This window comes from Hippocampus bargibanti, linkage group LG12 (assembly GCF_051943395.1).
Source record: "Hippocampus bargibanti isolate YZ-2025 linkage group LG12, ASM5194339v1, whole genome shotgun sequence".
Lineage (NCBI taxonomy): Eukaryota > Metazoa > Chordata > Actinopteri > Syngnathiformes > Syngnathidae > Hippocampus > Hippocampus bargibanti.
In genome coordinates this window covers 21,121,636-21,139,397 of record NC_142745.1, presented here as the reverse complement: position 1 = coordinate 21,139,397, position 17,762 = coordinate 21,121,636, and the positions used below count along the sequence as shown (strand labels likewise).

General features: G+C 44.7%; 1 protein-coding gene across 1 annotated transcript; it reads left to right on the top strand.

Annotated features, from left to right (window-relative positions):
* Positions 1-231: 231 nt before the first annotated feature.
* Positions 232-17,428, top strand: LOC148890860 (GATA-binding factor 2-like). Its single transcript, XM_089010747.1, has 6 exons — positions 232-299; positions 442-832; positions 1,304-1,900; positions 5,229-5,374; positions 11,964-12,089; positions 16,018-17,428. The coding sequence occupies exons 2-6, from the start codon at positions 601-603 to the stop codon at positions 16,291-16,293; spliced, it is 1,377 nt and encodes a 458-aa protein (XP_088866873.1). The 5' UTR covers positions 232-299; positions 442-600; the 3' UTR covers positions 16,294-17,428.
* The last annotated feature ends 334 nt before the right edge of the window (positions 17,429-17,762 follow it).

Here is a 17,762-nt window from a genome sequence, read left to right as displayed (position 1 = left end):
TTCTCGGCGGCTGGCTGCGTCCTCTGAGAAAAGCTCACCGAGAGATATTGGCCGCCGGCGGAGACTGTGGGGGGCGGTGGAGGGTGCAGCAGAACGCAAGGAAGAAAGGAGCCTGCCTGCAGCGAGCCAATTACGGCAGCGAGGCTGGCGATTGGGTTTACCGCACCAAGCGCCGCCCCCGCGCGCGTTGATATGCGATTTTACTGGCGCTGGTTGCGGCATATCTCGCTCACGAACGACTCCGAGCGGTGAGCGGATCGGGAGGCCGAACTGCAGTCAGCTGATCGAAACCGCAACAGGTGAGCTGACGTGGTATAGAGACTTTTTTTTGAGCTGGCATGTACGCACCACTTTGCTCTTTTTATTTAGATTTTTTTTGTGTCATCGTGAAGCACGCTCCTCCTCAGTTGGCTTTTTAATAACACGACTTCTCTTTTGTAGGTAAACAAACAGCAAGAACAACAACTCTGAGCGACCAGGAGAGCCTGAGTATTCTCCTGCCACCCCCCCCCCCCCCGTATGAAGTAAACGCGGATAAGACTTCGGAGGGGGGGACGCCATTATACCAGGAGGAATAAAGCACCACCGGACGTCTCGGACATGGAGGTGGCAACAGCGTCGGACCAGTCCCGGTGGATGGCGCACCACCACGCCGTTCTCAATGGCCAGCACTCGGACTCTCACCCCCACGGCCTGAGCCACAACTACATTGAGCCCATGGCGCCGTTACTGCCCCAAGACGAAGTGGACATCTTTTTGAACCACTTGGACTCTCAGGGGAGCCCCTACTATGGCAATTCTCGGGCTAGGGTCACCTACGGTCAAGCACACGGTAAGCGCGCAGTTACTAGTAATGGAAAAACAAACAAAAACAAACACCACGACATCATGACAAATAAATTTGACAACGTCAATTTCGTGCTTAGGAGGCTCCCATTTTTTGCTGCATGCCAGAAAAAGGAATTTTTATGACAGCGGGAAGGAAAGGGAAGTATGTCGTTTAACCCCTCAGTGTGAGGCCAAGAGTTTGCGAGGGAGAGAGAGAGAGGAGCGGGGTGGAGGGTCACTTTCCGGATATAAAATAAAAACCGCAAAATCGCCAATAACAATTGTTACTCCGAGAGCCACGGGTAAAGATACTGTCCCGAAAGCACTAGCGTATTGTGCCCCTCCAGCTAAAGGGGTAGAGAAACTTTGTTGAATTTGATCCAGTCGAGCGAAAATCATTTCGGATAATTGAGCAAAAGCGGGGATTTATCATTCGTTCGAGAGTCAGTAAAAAACAAGCCGTTTTCGTTTTCAGCTCGTCTCGGCGGGAATCAAGTCTGCCGACCCCACCTGATCCACAGCCCCAGCCTCCCCTGGCTGGACCCCGGCAAGGCTGCCCTATCCGCCGCCGCGGCCGCCCACCACCACCACCATAACGCCTGGGCGTTGGGCCATTTCGGCAAGGCCGGCCTGCACGCAGCCAACTCCGGTTACTCCTGCGGCAGCGCGGGCGCCGCTGCTGCAGTGTCTTCGCTCGCCCCGACGGCCCACTCGAGTCCCCACCTCTACACTTTCCCCCCGACGCCTCCCAAGGACGTGTCGCCGGACCCCGGGCCCACTTCGCCCACCTCCACGTCGACCCGCATGGATGACAAGGAGCCCCTCAAGTACCAAGTGTCGCTGGCGGACGGCATGAAGATGGAGAGCTGCAGCCCGCTGCACGGCGGCCTGGGATCGGTGAACAAAGCCCAGGGCCACCCCACGCACCACCCCATCCCCACGTACCCGGCCTATCCGCCTCTGCACGCGGCGACCCACGACTACGGCGGCGGCCTCTTCCACGCCGGCGGCCTGCTGAGCTCACCGTCCAACTTTGCCGCCAAATGCAAAAGCAAAGCCCGCTCGAGCTCAGGTGAGTCTCTTGCATACCTGTCAATGTATACGTTTCCCCGTATTTTATAAGTTTTTCCATTATTTTGAATTCTGTTCACCGTATAAAAACTTTTATACGATAAAAATGTCTGCGGTTATCGAGTCTTTGTCGATGAAGCATGATATGCGCATGCGCGTCACATTGTTTTCGTTTGATTTTGTATTTCCGTTTCAGTATTTGAAGTCCGGCATTTATTCTATCTCCGTTTTTATTCTTGCTCTAAGTAAATAATTTCGTTTCGGGTTGTGTTTGTAAGGTTTATTATCGTTTAATAAGGGGAATTGCAATCATTAATAAAGGGAGCAAAAGTAATACTCGATCATATGTATATCTTTTTTTTAATCGCTGCTTACGGTCGATTATGAAAGCACAATGTGCGCATGCGCAGTAAAATGCATTTGTGCTTGTGTTAGCGTTTTTTATCATTTCAAATAATGTACGGTCTACTACAACTTTTATACAGGAATTGTAATCATTTATAAGGACAGCTGTTAGCCAAGTTTGACAGGTCTTGTCGACTCCCGTCGCGACACACACACGCGCACACAAACACGCGCGCGAGTGAATGGAATTATCCTCGCGTCGTTGCCAATTGTTCAAATCGGTTCTTTCAAACACACGTTTTGAAAGTAATGCTTGTCTATACTTCCAGATTTTTTTTGTTGCACGTACCTTGCTTGGAAATAATGAAATGTATTATTATTATTACTATTATATTATATTATATTATATTATATTATATTATATTATATTATATTATATTATATTATATTATATTATATTATATTATAGGTCACACACACACACACACACACACACACACACACACACACACACACACACACACACACACACACACGCACACGCGCGCACACACGCACACACACGCACGCACCTGAGCGTGCGCACACGCACACATGCACACACACGCACACGCACACACACACACACGCGCATGCATACACGCGCGCGCGCGCGTACACACACACACACACACACACACACACACACACACACACACACACACACACACACACACACACACACACACACACCTTTTTAAAGGCTGACACTAAGCAGTTGAAATAATCTGATCCGTGCCTTTACGGGGCTCGACTAATTCAAGGAGGAAGTTTTTTTTTAAATTTGATATTTTGATTCCACTGGAATCTTCAAGGAAAGAATGTAATTGAAAATTATTTCCGGCACTCCTGATGAGCGAGTCGGAAGAGCATATGTCTCGTGCGCCAGAATTTTCATACGTCTCCAACGTCCTCCGCAACGGTCACAAAAAAATAGAGCTAAAAAGCCAGTCGTCACGACGCACTGGCTCGCGACGCACCCCGCATCGCTTTGCGTGAATAAATCTCGACCCTACTTGTTCACGAAGGACAGGCAGGCGGTGGTGGGGGTGCAACAGAGCCCCTCGGTACATCACGACGTCCTTGCTTTTTTTTCCGGGGGCGTGGGGGGTGTCAGGGTGGGGGGGTGTTACACTGAAATGTTTCAACGTTTTACAAGATTAACGTGGAACCTATTTGTTTTCTGAGGTATATTCCGTTTTGATCATCTAAATTAAGACAAGAAGCGTGTTAAAATCTAACTTGTCAGCATTTGTTTGGAAAAAAAGGTGTGTGTTTATTTGTATGACTAGTCATGTGAGGACCACTAACATTTTATACCATACGTAGTGAGGACATTTTTGACACGTGAGGACCTTTTGGCCGGTCCTCACAAGTTTTTCATTCTAAAGGCTTCTAAAGGGTCTATATATGCATCTGTGTATTTTCATTTCACTCAGATACACACAGTTTTTACTCACTGTGTGTGTTTATGTGTGTGTGTGCGTGTTTAATGAGAGGAAAAAGTTAATACCACAAAAAAGTAAAACGATATTTTTACCAAATTCAATGCAGGGGTGAGGACTTTGAATGTACCCATTCAGAAACCTCACTCCTGCTGTTATTTCAGTTTCAAGTCCACTTTTTATTGCTTTGTTTTTAAAGAAGTTGAAGTGGGAAATGGGGTGACATTTCGTGTTCAAATATAACACTAGTTCTTCTCTCAACTTATCAAAAAAGCGGTCCTCACTCCTTATCTGGAGTTATCCGGACCTCACAAAACCTTTGACACAGGAATGTGTGTGCGTGTGCGTGTGTGTGTGTGTGTGTGTGTGTGTGTGTGTGTGTGTGTGTGTGTGTGTGTGTGTGTGTGTGTGTGTGTGTGTGTGTGTGTGTGTGTGTGTGTGTGTGTGTGTGTGTGTGTGTGCGCGCGCGCGCGTGCTCGCTTGTTTCGACCTCAGTTGTGCTGCCACTCAGATCACGCGACTGATATGAGCTTTTGGAGATCAAAAATTGACATTTTGTCATTTTTGAATAGAAGCCAGCCGTTAAGTGTGTCTGCCTGCATCTATTAGTTATCTATCAGCTAGCTAGCTAACTTTCTACCTTTTTGAGTTATTCAACTATTTAGCTAACTATCTATGAGTTATCTATTAGCTATCTAGCTAGTAACTTCCTACCTATTTGAGTTATTCAACTATCTAGCTATCTATGAGTTATCTATTAGCTATCTAGCTAGTAACTTCCTACCTATTTGAGTTATTCAACTATCTAGCTAACTATCTATGAGTTATCTATTAGCTAGATAGCTAGTAACTTTCTACCTATTTGAGTTATTCAACTATCTAGCTAACTATCTATGAGTCATCTATTAGCTAGCTAGCTAGTAACTTTCTACCTATTTGAGTTATTCAACTATCTAGCTAACTATCTATAAGTCATCTATTAGCTAGCTTGCTAGTAACTTTCTACCTATTTGAATTATTAAACTATCTAGCTAACTATCTATGAGTTCTCTATTAGCTAGCTAGCTAATATTATATCTATTTGAGTTACTTCCGGGTTGAGTGAACGCTGGCACGTGTTGCTGCCGCTACTCACCCACAAAAAAACGTATCGAGTGACTGTAAAGTGACATTGAGAGTTTTGAAAGACGCATATAAATAAAATGTATTATTATTATTATTATGGAGAACACATCGACGGTGGCATTGATGACCGATTCTCTGGTTGAGTGGATGTCAACGATGCGCTGGTAAATGTTGATTAGCCACAATCGCCAGGCGATACCGGGTGGACAAGGGGGAGGGGGGCTTAAATTCCAAGAGCAGTTGAGCAACAGGTCACATTCAAAGAGCGCTGCCAGGCGACGAGAGAGAGAGCAAAGGGGAAAAAACGGGTTAGGCCGCTGACCAACTGGTTAATTATATAAAATTTCTTCTTGTCCCATGCTGACTTCTACACAGAGGGCCGTGAATGCGTCAACTGCGGCGCCACCTCCACGCCCCTGTGGCGGCGGGATGGCACTGGCCACTATCTGTGCAACGCCTGCGGACTGTACCACAAGATGAATGGCCAGAATCGACCGCTCATCAAGCCTAAACGCCGACTGGTGAGTCCCGCTTTTGGAAGGACCTCAAATATGAGCGAAGACCACATGCCGTCAACACAATTGCAGGAACGCCATCGTCTTCCTGGAATTGTGTGTGTGTGTGTGTGTGTGTGTGTGTGTGTGTGTGAGAGCCCCCCTCCCCATGTGATTCACCACTCCTCAGCCTGCTGCAATTCCTCTTCTCTTGCCATTGTTCCTTCTGTCGATTGCCGCCACAGTGATACCTTGACTTACGAACTTAATTGGTTCCCAGACAGAGTGTGTAAGGCGAAAAGTTTGCATCCCAAGAATTAATTTCCCAGAGGAAACCATTAAAATTTGAATAATCCGTTCCCAGGTCCCCATAAAACAACAATTTTCTACTTTCTAATTTTCTAAGCCTTAAAACTACACAAGATACACCTCATTTTATGTATAATAAATGTGTGATGGTATTATAATTAAAGAAATAAACTGTACTATATAATAAAGTCGTTTTATATACCTTTGTGATGGTCGTTGATAGCGTGGAGTGGCCGGTTTCATCAGCATTAAACACTTGATGTGGAATGTAACCTTCTTCTTTCCCCCATCTTGAGCAATGATCCCTTGCAGGTTCTTTCTCTGTGATAATTGAATCTTGTTCCTCATCAATTGTGTTCTGTTTAGCTGGGTTGATAGCTTTTGGCATCAAGTGGATGATGGCTTGTGCGGGTTGTTTGTGGAGGGTGATTAATGGGATATTTTAACCTTGCAGTCTACACTCTGCCTTTGAAAAGTTGAAACTCTCACTGTCGTCTGCCTGTCTCTAATGTTTAAACCCCCCCCCCCCACTGCTGCGTTCTTGACCAATCACGTGGCTTTAACCGAAGACGGGGGCTGGGGAATAGCGGACAAAAACAGTCAGCGGCCATTTGGTTGTTAGAAGAACAGGCTCATTCGCAAAAGACACATCACACATTGAGGCAGCTCCGTGTACGAAAAAAGTTCGTATGCCAAGGTAATGTTCGTATGCCAAGGTAAAATTTTCATAAATGTAACGTTCGTAAACCGAATAGTTCGTTAGCCAAGGGTTTCGTAAACCAAGCTATCACTGTACAGTGGGGCCTCGGTTTACGAACACCTTGCCTTACGAACTTTTAGGTTTATGAACGGAACGTTAAATTTATGAAAATTAAACCTTGGATTAAGCACTACTTTTCACGATACACACCCCCCACCACGGCTGGCGGAGTAATCTTCGGCGGAAGAACACCAAAGCACATGACCGAACAGCGCCCCTGTGAACACGTCGATCGTCTTCAACAATATTTTTGCTGTTATGGGACCAAAAAAGACCCCACCACAGACTGGTGTTCAGCCGAAGAAGACATACAACAAAATAACAGTCAAGGAGAAGAAAGAGATCATTGAGAAACACAAACGAGGTGTGCGTTTGTGGCGTCACAGGTGCGCACTGCGGCTGTTATGTGAATCTCAGCCTGACACATTTCCCACGCTGTGTGTCAATTCCCTGAGAGTAACTTTCTACTACCATTCTACAAATAAAGAGCCCGGTACCGATATGCTAAGTCCACCATTGCTACAATCCATCGCAACAAATCTTTACACAAAGGCGTTATTAGCGCGATACTTTCACGTGACTAGTGACTCCGCCAGCTGCTGTCAATCCCCTCATCACCGATACTGGGACATTTCAACGAGTCGCTGTCACCTCACCAGTGACATGATTATGACGCCTCAGGCCTCGCCAGTGTCTTGGACTTGACAGCACATGAGTTTGCTTCGGTGATTGTTAGCCGCGATTGCGTAAGTTTGTTGCTTTCCTGGATCGTGAGTTTTTTTCACCCCCGCGTGCCATTTTATTTTGCCTAGTTTGATTTTGCCCGCCTTCTTTTGTCGCGTCAATCCGGGTCCGTGGAATCATCGGATTCGCACCTTTTGTCGTAATAAAACCTCTGCCAGCACCTACGTCTCTGCCGCCTGCTTAGAGATCCATCCCCTTTATTAACGTTCCGACGACTCAGCTGTCCCTGTCACACTCGGAATGTGACAGTATCATTGTGTCCTGCTGATAGAAAAGGCATGGCATGGTGTTACCCTTCGATCCTTTAAAGCAGCATGGAATAATTTGTGATGTGCAGGCTTTTATTGAACAGTTCCATCCAGAAAAGACTGTGTCTATGAGAATCATCAACATGATAAATGATAATGTGATGCCTCAGTTTCGTAAGACCTTGCAAGTCAGAAAACAACAGGTGTCAATTAAGAGCCATCAATGACCATCACAAATGTAAATAAAGTGACTTTATTATACAGTGCAGTGTATTTCTTTCATTATAATACAATAGCACATTTATTATACATAGATTAAGGTATGTTGTGTGTATTTTTAAGGCTTATTTAGTTAAAAAATATATTTTATGGAGACCTGGGAATGGATTATTCTCATTTTAATGGCTTCCTATGGAAAATTAATATTTGGGATACACACGTTTCGCCTTACACACTCTGTCTGGGAACCAATTAAGTTCGTAAGCCAAGGCCCCACTGTACCTCCAATAATTGTTAGCGGTAGCGACGCCCACCTCATATTAAAGCGACGCAGCCACTGCTGGCCTTTCAATTTAAAATGGCCACGCGGGTCCCCAAAAGATCAATCCAGACTTTCAAAGGGAGGCTGGAAGCGTTGTAAACAAATGATATGCCATTCAGCTAATCTGTTGAATTCCTCATGAAACATCAAGAAAAGTGTGTGTGACTGCATGGTTTTTTATTTTTATTCATGCAGCTATCCATCATCCCGGCGGCTTTTCCTCACGAGGACACGGGTGAAAGCCTACCCATCTGTCTTCGGGCAGTAGGCTCTTGCCTGAACTAGTTGGCACTATTAATCCAGCTCAGTTGTGATGCACAAAAAACTACTGTGTCTTCTGGTGTATACTTGCAAAGCCTTTATCGTCTTGAAAGATGACCCTGCGTCTTATACGCCTTGTATATGTGAAGTCATATTGAGCTGCATCAGGTATGCGACTCCTTTCAGCAGTCACCGACTCCAAGTGGAAGAAGTAGTGCGTAACCACGCCGGCCTCTGCTGTACCGCCTTATGAATGTGGTGTGCCTTATACAGTGATACCTCGGTTTACGAACCCCTTGGCTTCCAAACTTTTCGGTTTACAAACGTTAAATTTATGAACATTTTACCTTGGCATACAAACTATTTTTCGGGATACACAGTCATGTGTCGTTCGCGAAACGCGCCCATTCTCCTAACAAGAAAATGGCAGCCGACTCATTTTTGTCCTCGATTCCCAGCCCCCAGTCTTTGGTTTAAGCCACGTGATTGGTCAAGAACGCAGCAGTGAGGGGGAGGTGGTTTAAGCATTAAAGAGACAGGCAGATGACAGTGAGAGAGTGACAAAATGGATAGAAAACATCGTGAAATTTGAACTTGTTTCAACTTTGATCGTTCAAAGGAAGAGTGTAGACTGCCAGGTTAAAATATCCCATCAATCAGGCTTCACAAATAACCCGCACAAGCCCAGCTAAACAGAACACAAATGAGGAAAAAGGTAAAATTATTGCAGAGAAAGCACCTACAGGGGATCATTACTCAAGATGGTGAAAGAAGAAGGCTACGTTCCTCATCAAGTGTTAAATGCTGATGAAACCGGCCACTCCATTCCATCAAGCCACCAAGGATCATCACAAAGGTAAATAAAACCACTTTATTATACAGTACAGTTTATTTCTTTAATTATAATACCATAGTACATTTATTATCCATAAAATAAGGTATATTTTTTGTCGTTTTTAAGCTTAGAAAATTAGAAAGTAGACAATTATGTTTTATGGGGACCTGGTAACGGATGATTCTCATTTTAATGGTTTCCTTTGGGAAATTAATTTTTGGGATCCACACTTTTCGCCTTACACACTCTGGCTGGGAACAAATTAAGTTCATAAGCCAAGGTATCACTCTATTTGGAAAACTTTTGTATCATGATAGATTATATTTGGACAACTTTGGTTGACCTCATATATGGAAAAAGTTTGAAAATACACCATTCATTTGAGCGGGTGTGCCGTATACAAAGGAAAATACGGTACTCGTATTTGGGAATGCGAAAATGGAAATTGAATATCGAAAATCTGTCAATTTTCGGCCACAATGTCCGTTTGCAGAAGAAAGCAAGCAACCATTTTTGGAGTAGATTTTCTTTTGATGTTTCAACCTAGTGGTCCACGGTCACAATAGTTATATCAAGCCTTTTCTGACTTGTGTCTCTGTTGTGAAATGTAGGAAAGTCAATTTTCACAACGCTGAACATTTCAAGTTGAAAATGGCCGATTTCAAATTGGATTCAAGTTTGGTTACCTTGAAGTTTGGAATTTGCCCCACTTTTTGACTTTTTTTTTCGGGGGGGGGTTGACTTTCCAAGCTGAGTGTTTGTCATGGGGGGGGGGCGTGAGGGCGTACAGTTGCTTCCTCTCCGGATATCTGCCCGCCCCAGATAAGGAAGTTGGGCTCCCGGCTGTTTCCGCCTTGGACTGGCGCGCCGCATTCTCTCCGGCCACACTGACATGTACAGCAACTAGGCGACGACAACGCCAGAGGAGCCGCTGAGGCGCTCCTGACGGAGATTGCCGAGGGGGGAGGGAGAATTGGAAATTGCGCGGCTTTCTGTTCCACTCACGTCGAGGCTTCTACCAGGGTGCTTTCCTCCAATGGTCACCGAAAAATGAAGTCATTCGTTCACCAAAAGGCAAGTTAGGACCGCCCCCAAAAATTTTCAGGAGAAAAAAAAACAAGGGAGGCCCCTGGGGCTTTTTGCGGGTCACATGAATGTTGCTTTTTCTGGCTCCCCCCCCTCAAGAAGATGCAGACCAGCTTCTTGCTAAGTCAGTGTCCGAAATAACATCTGCCGGGATGCCCGAGTCGTGCAACTTTTACATCGGGCGTACAACTTAGAAAACGTCTCAGCCCGGGTGGGCGACAACTTTTTGGAAAAAAAACAACCGAAATATTATTTTGCCAATCAAATGTTTGCTTTTTTTTCAATAAAGCTAGTTTTTTAAATAATGTCTGCCCGGAGGCCCAGGACGTACAACTTTTAGGTCGGGCATACAACTTTCAAAACACCTCGCCCGGGTGGCCGACAACTTCTTCAAGAAAAAAAAAACACAATTATTTTCAAATCAAACGTTTGTTTTATTCAATAAAGCAAAAGCTCCAAGCAAACCGCTACAAACCACATTGACTCCTCTTTCTAAGCTTTCACAACTTTCAAGTACACTTTTCAGTCACGGTACAGTACGAAGCACGAAACAGGCTTCTGATTGGCTGGCGTGCCGAGTATGCATATTGCCAAACCTTCATTCGTTTGGCAATTTACATACTCAATCAGAAGCCTGTCTCGTGCTTCGGACTACACAGTGACTGAAAAGTGTACTTGAGAGTTTTGAAAGCCGCTGAGAAAGAGGAGGCCACGTGGCTTTGAGCAGACAACGCAATGCAAACTTTGCATTGTGCACCGTATCGACAAATGACAACTGGAGCAAAATCATTGGCAAGGGATATTTACCATAAATTAAGCAAGGGAGCATTTGTGGTAGCTATTTCCTTCATTTAAAAATGCTTTATACTTCGCAACAATGTTTTTTTTGCGATTAGTCATCTTGGGGCAGGCAACTTTATGGCCGGTTGTCTGCCCGGGTGTCCGCTAACTTTTTGTCAGGAGTTTCAGACACTGATAAAGCAAACGAAATGATTCTGATTTCAAAATCTTCGTTTGGTTTGGAAATTTCGGAATTTCAGTTTGTTTGGCAATTTGCAAACTTGGCACAGCAGCCCATCAGAAGCCTGCTTTTTGGTTCTGGACTTTCCCGAGTGTTATAAGGTCGTGCATTTGCATATCATTTTCCAAAGTAGATGCACAGAACCTCAGCCTCAGAAGAAAGATTCAAAAGAAGCGAACAAAATTTATGACACTACAAAACGTAAATGTACATTATCCCATGACTGTAAAGTGTCCTTGAGAGTTTTGAAAGGGCTTAAAAATTTAATGTATTATTATTATTATTAAAAGCATCGTGGAAAGAAGAGTTGTAACAGATGACGCAATGCAATCATTGCATTGTGCAACATGACAAACGACAATTGGAGCAAAATCATCAGCAAGGGATATTTACCGTAAATTAAGCAAGGGTGCATTTGTGGTAGGCACATCCTTCATAAAAAAACAATCCTTAATACTTTGCAACAATGTTTTTTTTGTGATTAGTTGTCTTATTGTGTTTCAAGTTGTGAAAAATGGGGCAAGCAACTTGATGGCTGGGCAGGCAACTTTGCAGAGTTGTCTGCCCTGGTGTCCACTAACTTTTTGTCATGAATTTCAGACACTGGCTAAGTACAAGGCGAAACTTTAGTTTGGTGTCAAATTGTGGCCGCCCTTGACTGGTCAAAGCCAAAATGGCAGTCGGCGCTCTTAAACTTCCGGGGCATTCTTTGTGTTTCACGATAGTGGGGCAGTGGGTCGCCGCCACCGCCGTCCGCCAGTCAATCGATGGCAATGAAGGACCGATGTTTTTTCTTGTGTGCTTGTCGCAGTCGGCTGCTCGTCGCGCAGGGACCTGCTGCGCCAACTGCCAGACTACCACCACCACCCTGTGGAGGCGCAATGGGAACGGAGACCCGGTGTGCAACGCCTGCGGCCTTTACTTCAAACTGCACAACGTAAGTAATAATAATAATAATTCATTCACAAGCGCCTTTCAAAACTATCAAGATCACTTTACAGTCACAGGATACGTTTTTTTTTCCTGTGGGTGAGCAACGGCAGCCACACTCGCCAGCGTTCGCTCAACACAGAAAGAAATAGATAGAAAGCTAGCTAACCAGCGAGTAGATAGCTAATAGATAGCCAACAGATAGCTAGGTAAATAGCTAGCCACCTAGATAGTTATATAGCTAATAGCTAGCTAGCTAGATAGTTAGTTAGCTAATACACTGAATGTCACTATTAAATACACAGATAGAAAGCTAGCCAGCTAGTAGATAGCTAATAGATAGCCAACAGATTGCTAGCTAGAATATTAAGTTTTAGGACTACAAAAACATTCATATTCATATTTTATCTATAGTAGCTATTTTCTAGCCTCCAAACATGCACGGGGGGAGGGGGGGAGGGGGTGTCGATTTAGAATAATAATTATAATACCTTTCATTGCTAAGCGCCCTTCAAAACTCTCAAGGTCACTTTACAGTCACAGGATCAGTTTTTCTTGGGTGAGCAGCGGCAGCCACACGCGCCAGTGTTCACTCAACCCAGAAGTAACTCAACCCAGAAGTAACTCAAATAGATAGAAAGCTAGCTATCTAATAGATAGCTAATAAATCGTTAGCTACATAGCTAGCCAGACAGACCACTAATAGATAGCTAACAGATAGCTAGCCAGGTAGCTAGCCAGCCAGCTAGACCGCTAATAGATAGCTAATAGATAGCTAATAGATAGCTATCTAGATCGCTAGCCAGCCAGCTAGACCGCTAATAAATACCTAATAGCTAGCTAACAGCTAGCTAGCTAATGGTAATAATAGTAATAATAATAATAATAATAATAATAATAATAATAATAATAATAATAATAATAATAATAATAATAATAATACATTTCATTTATAAGTGTCTTTCAAAACTCTCAAGGTCACTTTACAGTCACAGGATCAGCTTCTCTGTGGGTGAGCAGCGGCAGCCACACGGGCCAGCGTTCACTCAACCCGGAAGTAACTGAAATAGATAGAATGCTAGCTAGCTAATAGATAGTTAGCTAGATAGCTAGCCAGCCAGCCAGACCACTAAAAGATAGCTAGCCGGATAGCTAGCCAGCCAGCTAGATCGCTAATAGATAGCTAATAGATAGCTTTCTAGATAGCTAGGCAGCCAGCTAGGCTGCTAAGAGATAGCTAATAGCTAGCTAATAATAATAATAATAATAATAATAATAATATTAATAAGGGGCGGCCCGGTAGTTGAGTGGTTAGCACACCGGCTTCACAGTGCAGAGGTCTCCCTGTGTGGAGTTTGCATGTTCTCCCCGGACCCGCGTGGGTTTTCTCCGGGTCCTCCGGTTTCCTCCCACACTCCAAAAACATGCATGGCAGGCAGATTGACCACTCCAAATTGTCCCAAGGTGTGAGTGTGAGAGTGACTGTTGTATGTCTTTGTGTGCCCTGCGATTGGCTGGCAACCAATTCAGGGTGTCCCCCGCCTCGTGCCCGAAGACAGCTGAGATAGGCTCCAGCAACCCCCGCAACCCGAATGAGGAATAAGCGGTACGTAAAATGAGATGAGATGAGATAATAATAATAATAATAATAATAATAATAATAATAATAATAATAATAATAATAATAATAATAATAATAATAATAATAATAATAATAATATATTTTATTTGTTATCGCCTTTCAAAACTCTCAAGGTCACAGGATCAGTTTTGCTGTGGGTGAGCAGCGGCAGCCACATGCGGTTTAGGTGCGGTTCAAGTGTGACGCCCCATCGAGGGGAATCCAGCGTCCGCAACCGCCTCCCCCATTGTTTTTTGATTAATCCATCGTTGTTATAATGGGGCCGGTCTTCCCGCGGGAGGATACGGGGCGGAACGGCGTCGGTTAGACTGATGAGCATTTGTCTGAGCCTCCCCACGCCCCCTCCCATATTCAAATAGACCGCAAGCGCCGTTTGCCTTTGAATTGGACAAAAGGCAAACACTTGCAACCGACTCACATTCTCATGCGGTGCCGAGAGGTTATGCAAAACAGGTGGCCATTATTTGTATCGTCTTCTTCTTTTCCTTTCAGTTTTTCCCTTCAAGGGGTTGCAAATTTGCAGTATTGTAGTCACTTTAGTTCGCTGACGCAATCTCTTGGATAGGAGGTGAAACGTCCGACACCTTCAAAAAAGTACAGATGACGGACGGCTGAAGAAACCTTCTGATCGATAAATGTGCTGTGGTATTATAATTAAAGAAATAAACTGTACTGTATTATGAAGTCGTTTTATTTACATTTGTGGTGGTCGTTGATGGCTTGAGGGAATGGAGTGGCCGGTTTCATCAGCATTAAACACTTGATGAGGAACGTAGCCTTCTTCTTTCACCATCTTGAGGAAGGATCCCTTGTAGGTTCTTTCTCTCCGTTAATTTTTCCTTGTTCCTCATCAATTGTGTTCTGTTTAGCTGGGCTGATAGTTTTTTGCATTAAGTGTATAGATGACTTGTGCAGGTTATTTGTGGAGCCTGATTGATGGTATATTTTAACCTTGCAGTCTACACTCTGCTTTTGAATCAAAGTTGAAACGAGTCCAAATGTCACTATTTTCGATCCATTTTATCACTCTCTCGCTGTCGTCTGCCTGTCTCTTTAATGTTTTGCCACCCCCCCACTGCTGCATTCTTGACCAATCACGTGGCTTTATCCGAAGACTGGGGGCGTTGAATAGACTACAAAAATATGTCGGCCGCCATTTTATTTTTTGAAGAATGGCTTCACTCTCTCGCTGTCTGTAACCCCCACCCAGTCACTGCTGTGTTATTGTCCAATGAAGTGGCTTTAACCGACGACTAGAGGCGGGGAATAGAGGACCAAAACAAGCCGGCTGCCATTTTCTTGTTAGGAGAACAGGCTCGTTCGCGGACGACATGTCACATTGTGGCAGCTCCGTGTGTATCCCGAAAAATAATTTGTATGCCAAGGTAAAATTTTCATTCATTTAACGTTCGTAAACCGTTAAAAAAGTTTTTAAGCCAAGGGGTTCGTAAACCGAGGAATCACTGTATTTGGATGGCCCCAAATGCGATTCATTTTTGTGATGATGACAACAACAATAATAATAATTTCAACAAAACCAACTGGGTTCACACACCCTTTTGTAGCGTACCAGTTTGAATTGGACAAGCGCGAAGCAAAAGCGAGGTCAACGCGTCACAAGCGGAAAAAGAAGGGAATAAAGGAGGTGTTGGCGAAAGGTCATATTGTAGTGATGTGTTGTTCACGAACGAGCCGGTTCCGAACAAGGAGCCGGAAATGGGAGCCGACTTTTTGTGTCCTCTTTTCCCCGCCCCCAGTCTTCGGTTAAAGCTGCACGTGATTAGTCGATATCCCTGGTCGAGGAGGGAGGGGAGAATTACAGACACACATAGCAGTGAGGAAAAGGTGGGAGGGGGCACATTAGGCTAGACAGGTAAACAAATGTTATCACATTATGCTGTTATTATTATTCAATTATTATATTTTTTTACTAGTTGGTAGGATAGCATTATTCATATGAAAAGCAAATTCGTGACAGCTGATCATCAGACCCGAGTAACCACACGAAAAGTGAAAGTTAGTGGATGCTCTCTGTGCACATATAAATCAAGCCATATAAATAAAAATATTTAATATAGTGAATGTTTTACATTAGTACTTCGTTTTTCACATAATTTTACATGATTTTTGGTAGTTAGTTAATCCAAGCAACAAAAAACAAACAAACTGAGGAGCCATTTGGGAGCCATGAGAGCTGGATCTTTTTAGTGAACCAAAAAGAACCGGCTCTATGAAAAGAGCCAAAATTCCCATCACTATCGTATTGGTGATGCTCATGTGTGGCTGTGTGCAGGTCAACCGGCCGCTGACGATGAAAAAAGAAGGCATCCAGACGCGCAACCGCAAGATGTCCAGCAAGTCCAAGAGGAGCAAGCGAGGTGGGGACGCCTTGGAGGAGCTGACTAAGTGCATGCAGGACAAGGGCCCCACCTTTGGTGCCGCCCACATGACCCACGTGGGTCACTTACCACCCTTCGGCCACTCGGGACACATGCTGCCCACGCCTACGCCCATCCATCATTCCTTCGGTCCCCCCCACCACAGCAACCGTTGGGCCGAGCCACATTGAGACCCCCCGGTGAAAAGCACGTGGGGAGCAAAACTCTGCGAGGAACTGCGGGTATTGAGAACGGCACACTGGTAACCTCCCCACCCCCCGGTACTCCAGAGGTCTTCAAAAGTTGCCACTTCACCACGCAGCACCCTTTCGATTTCCAATTGCAATTGCACACCGAGGCGCTGGTCTTTAATAATGGCCTTTTATCAGAGGCAAGACAGTGTAAAGACTGTTTCTAAATACAGGTAACATCCGACTTACGACCGAGTACCCTTCCGACTAAACGGTCGTAAGTCAAAATGGTCATAAATCGAAATCCATTCAAAATGTTGAATAGAGACTCGGAGGCTAAATGAGTCGCAAACTCCCCACCCCTCTGGTGCCATCACACAGTCGATTGCTGTGTGAGAGCTGGCTGGCCAGCCAAAATTGTTGTACGCGTTGCCGGCCTGCCAGTGCGTTGCAGTGGCAGTTGTAGAATTAACATTTTAATAATAGGGTCTGGAGATAGTGGTCGTAAATTGAGCTGATCGTAAGTCAGATGTTACCTGTATTTGGAAAACTCATCGATTTCTGTATTACACTTTTGACAACATTTTTATATTTATTTTATACAGGTAACATCCGACTTACGACCGAGTTCCTTTCCGACCAAACGGTCGTAAGTCAAAATGGTCGTAAGTCAAAACCCATTCAAAATGTTGAATCGAGACTAGGAGGCTAAATGACTGACAACCCCCGGCCCCTCTGGTGACATCACACGGTCAATTGCTGTGCGAGATTGAGATGCTGGCTGGCCAAAATTGTCATACGCGTTGCCGGCCTGCTCGCGCGTTGCGGTGCCAGGCGTAGAATTAAATTAAAAAAAAAGGGATCTGGCGGTCGTGGTCTTAAGTACGGGTGGTCGTAAGTCAGATGTTACCTGTACTTGATTGCTATTGAGCTTGTTTTATTTGATGTCAGAATTATTGGCACGATAATTTATTGTCACTCTTGAAGCTTTTGTCAAAGAGATGCGGAAAATGTTGACGACGTAAGGAAAGACCACCACCCCAAGCTGTGCGTTTTTACTGTTATTCGCATCCCACAAAAAAGTCAAGAAAATAAAGTTTCATACTTAAACAGGCGGTCTGTTAAATTTGGGCTGGCTCTCTTTCCCTTTTATTTAGGTCCCCGCATGACTTATTTCGTTCACCCCATTTAAGCCAGCGGGCTTATTTGCGACGTCATGAGAAAAGGTCATTGGGGGGCGGAGGGGGGAGGGGTGGTCCCCTCTTTCTGAGCCCGGGTGATTGGAGTGAGAGGAAGGACAAGTGGGTCTTTAGCAGGGTGTGCAAGAGGAAGGAAAGGCAATCAGGTGACCTGAGGGATGCTCTGAGCGTTTAGGCACAGATGTGCGCGCAGCTGAGGCTGCCAGGAAGCGGCCCACTTGCACCCCGCCCCCCACCTTTTTCTTTGTCTGTTTGTTTTGTGCGTGTTTT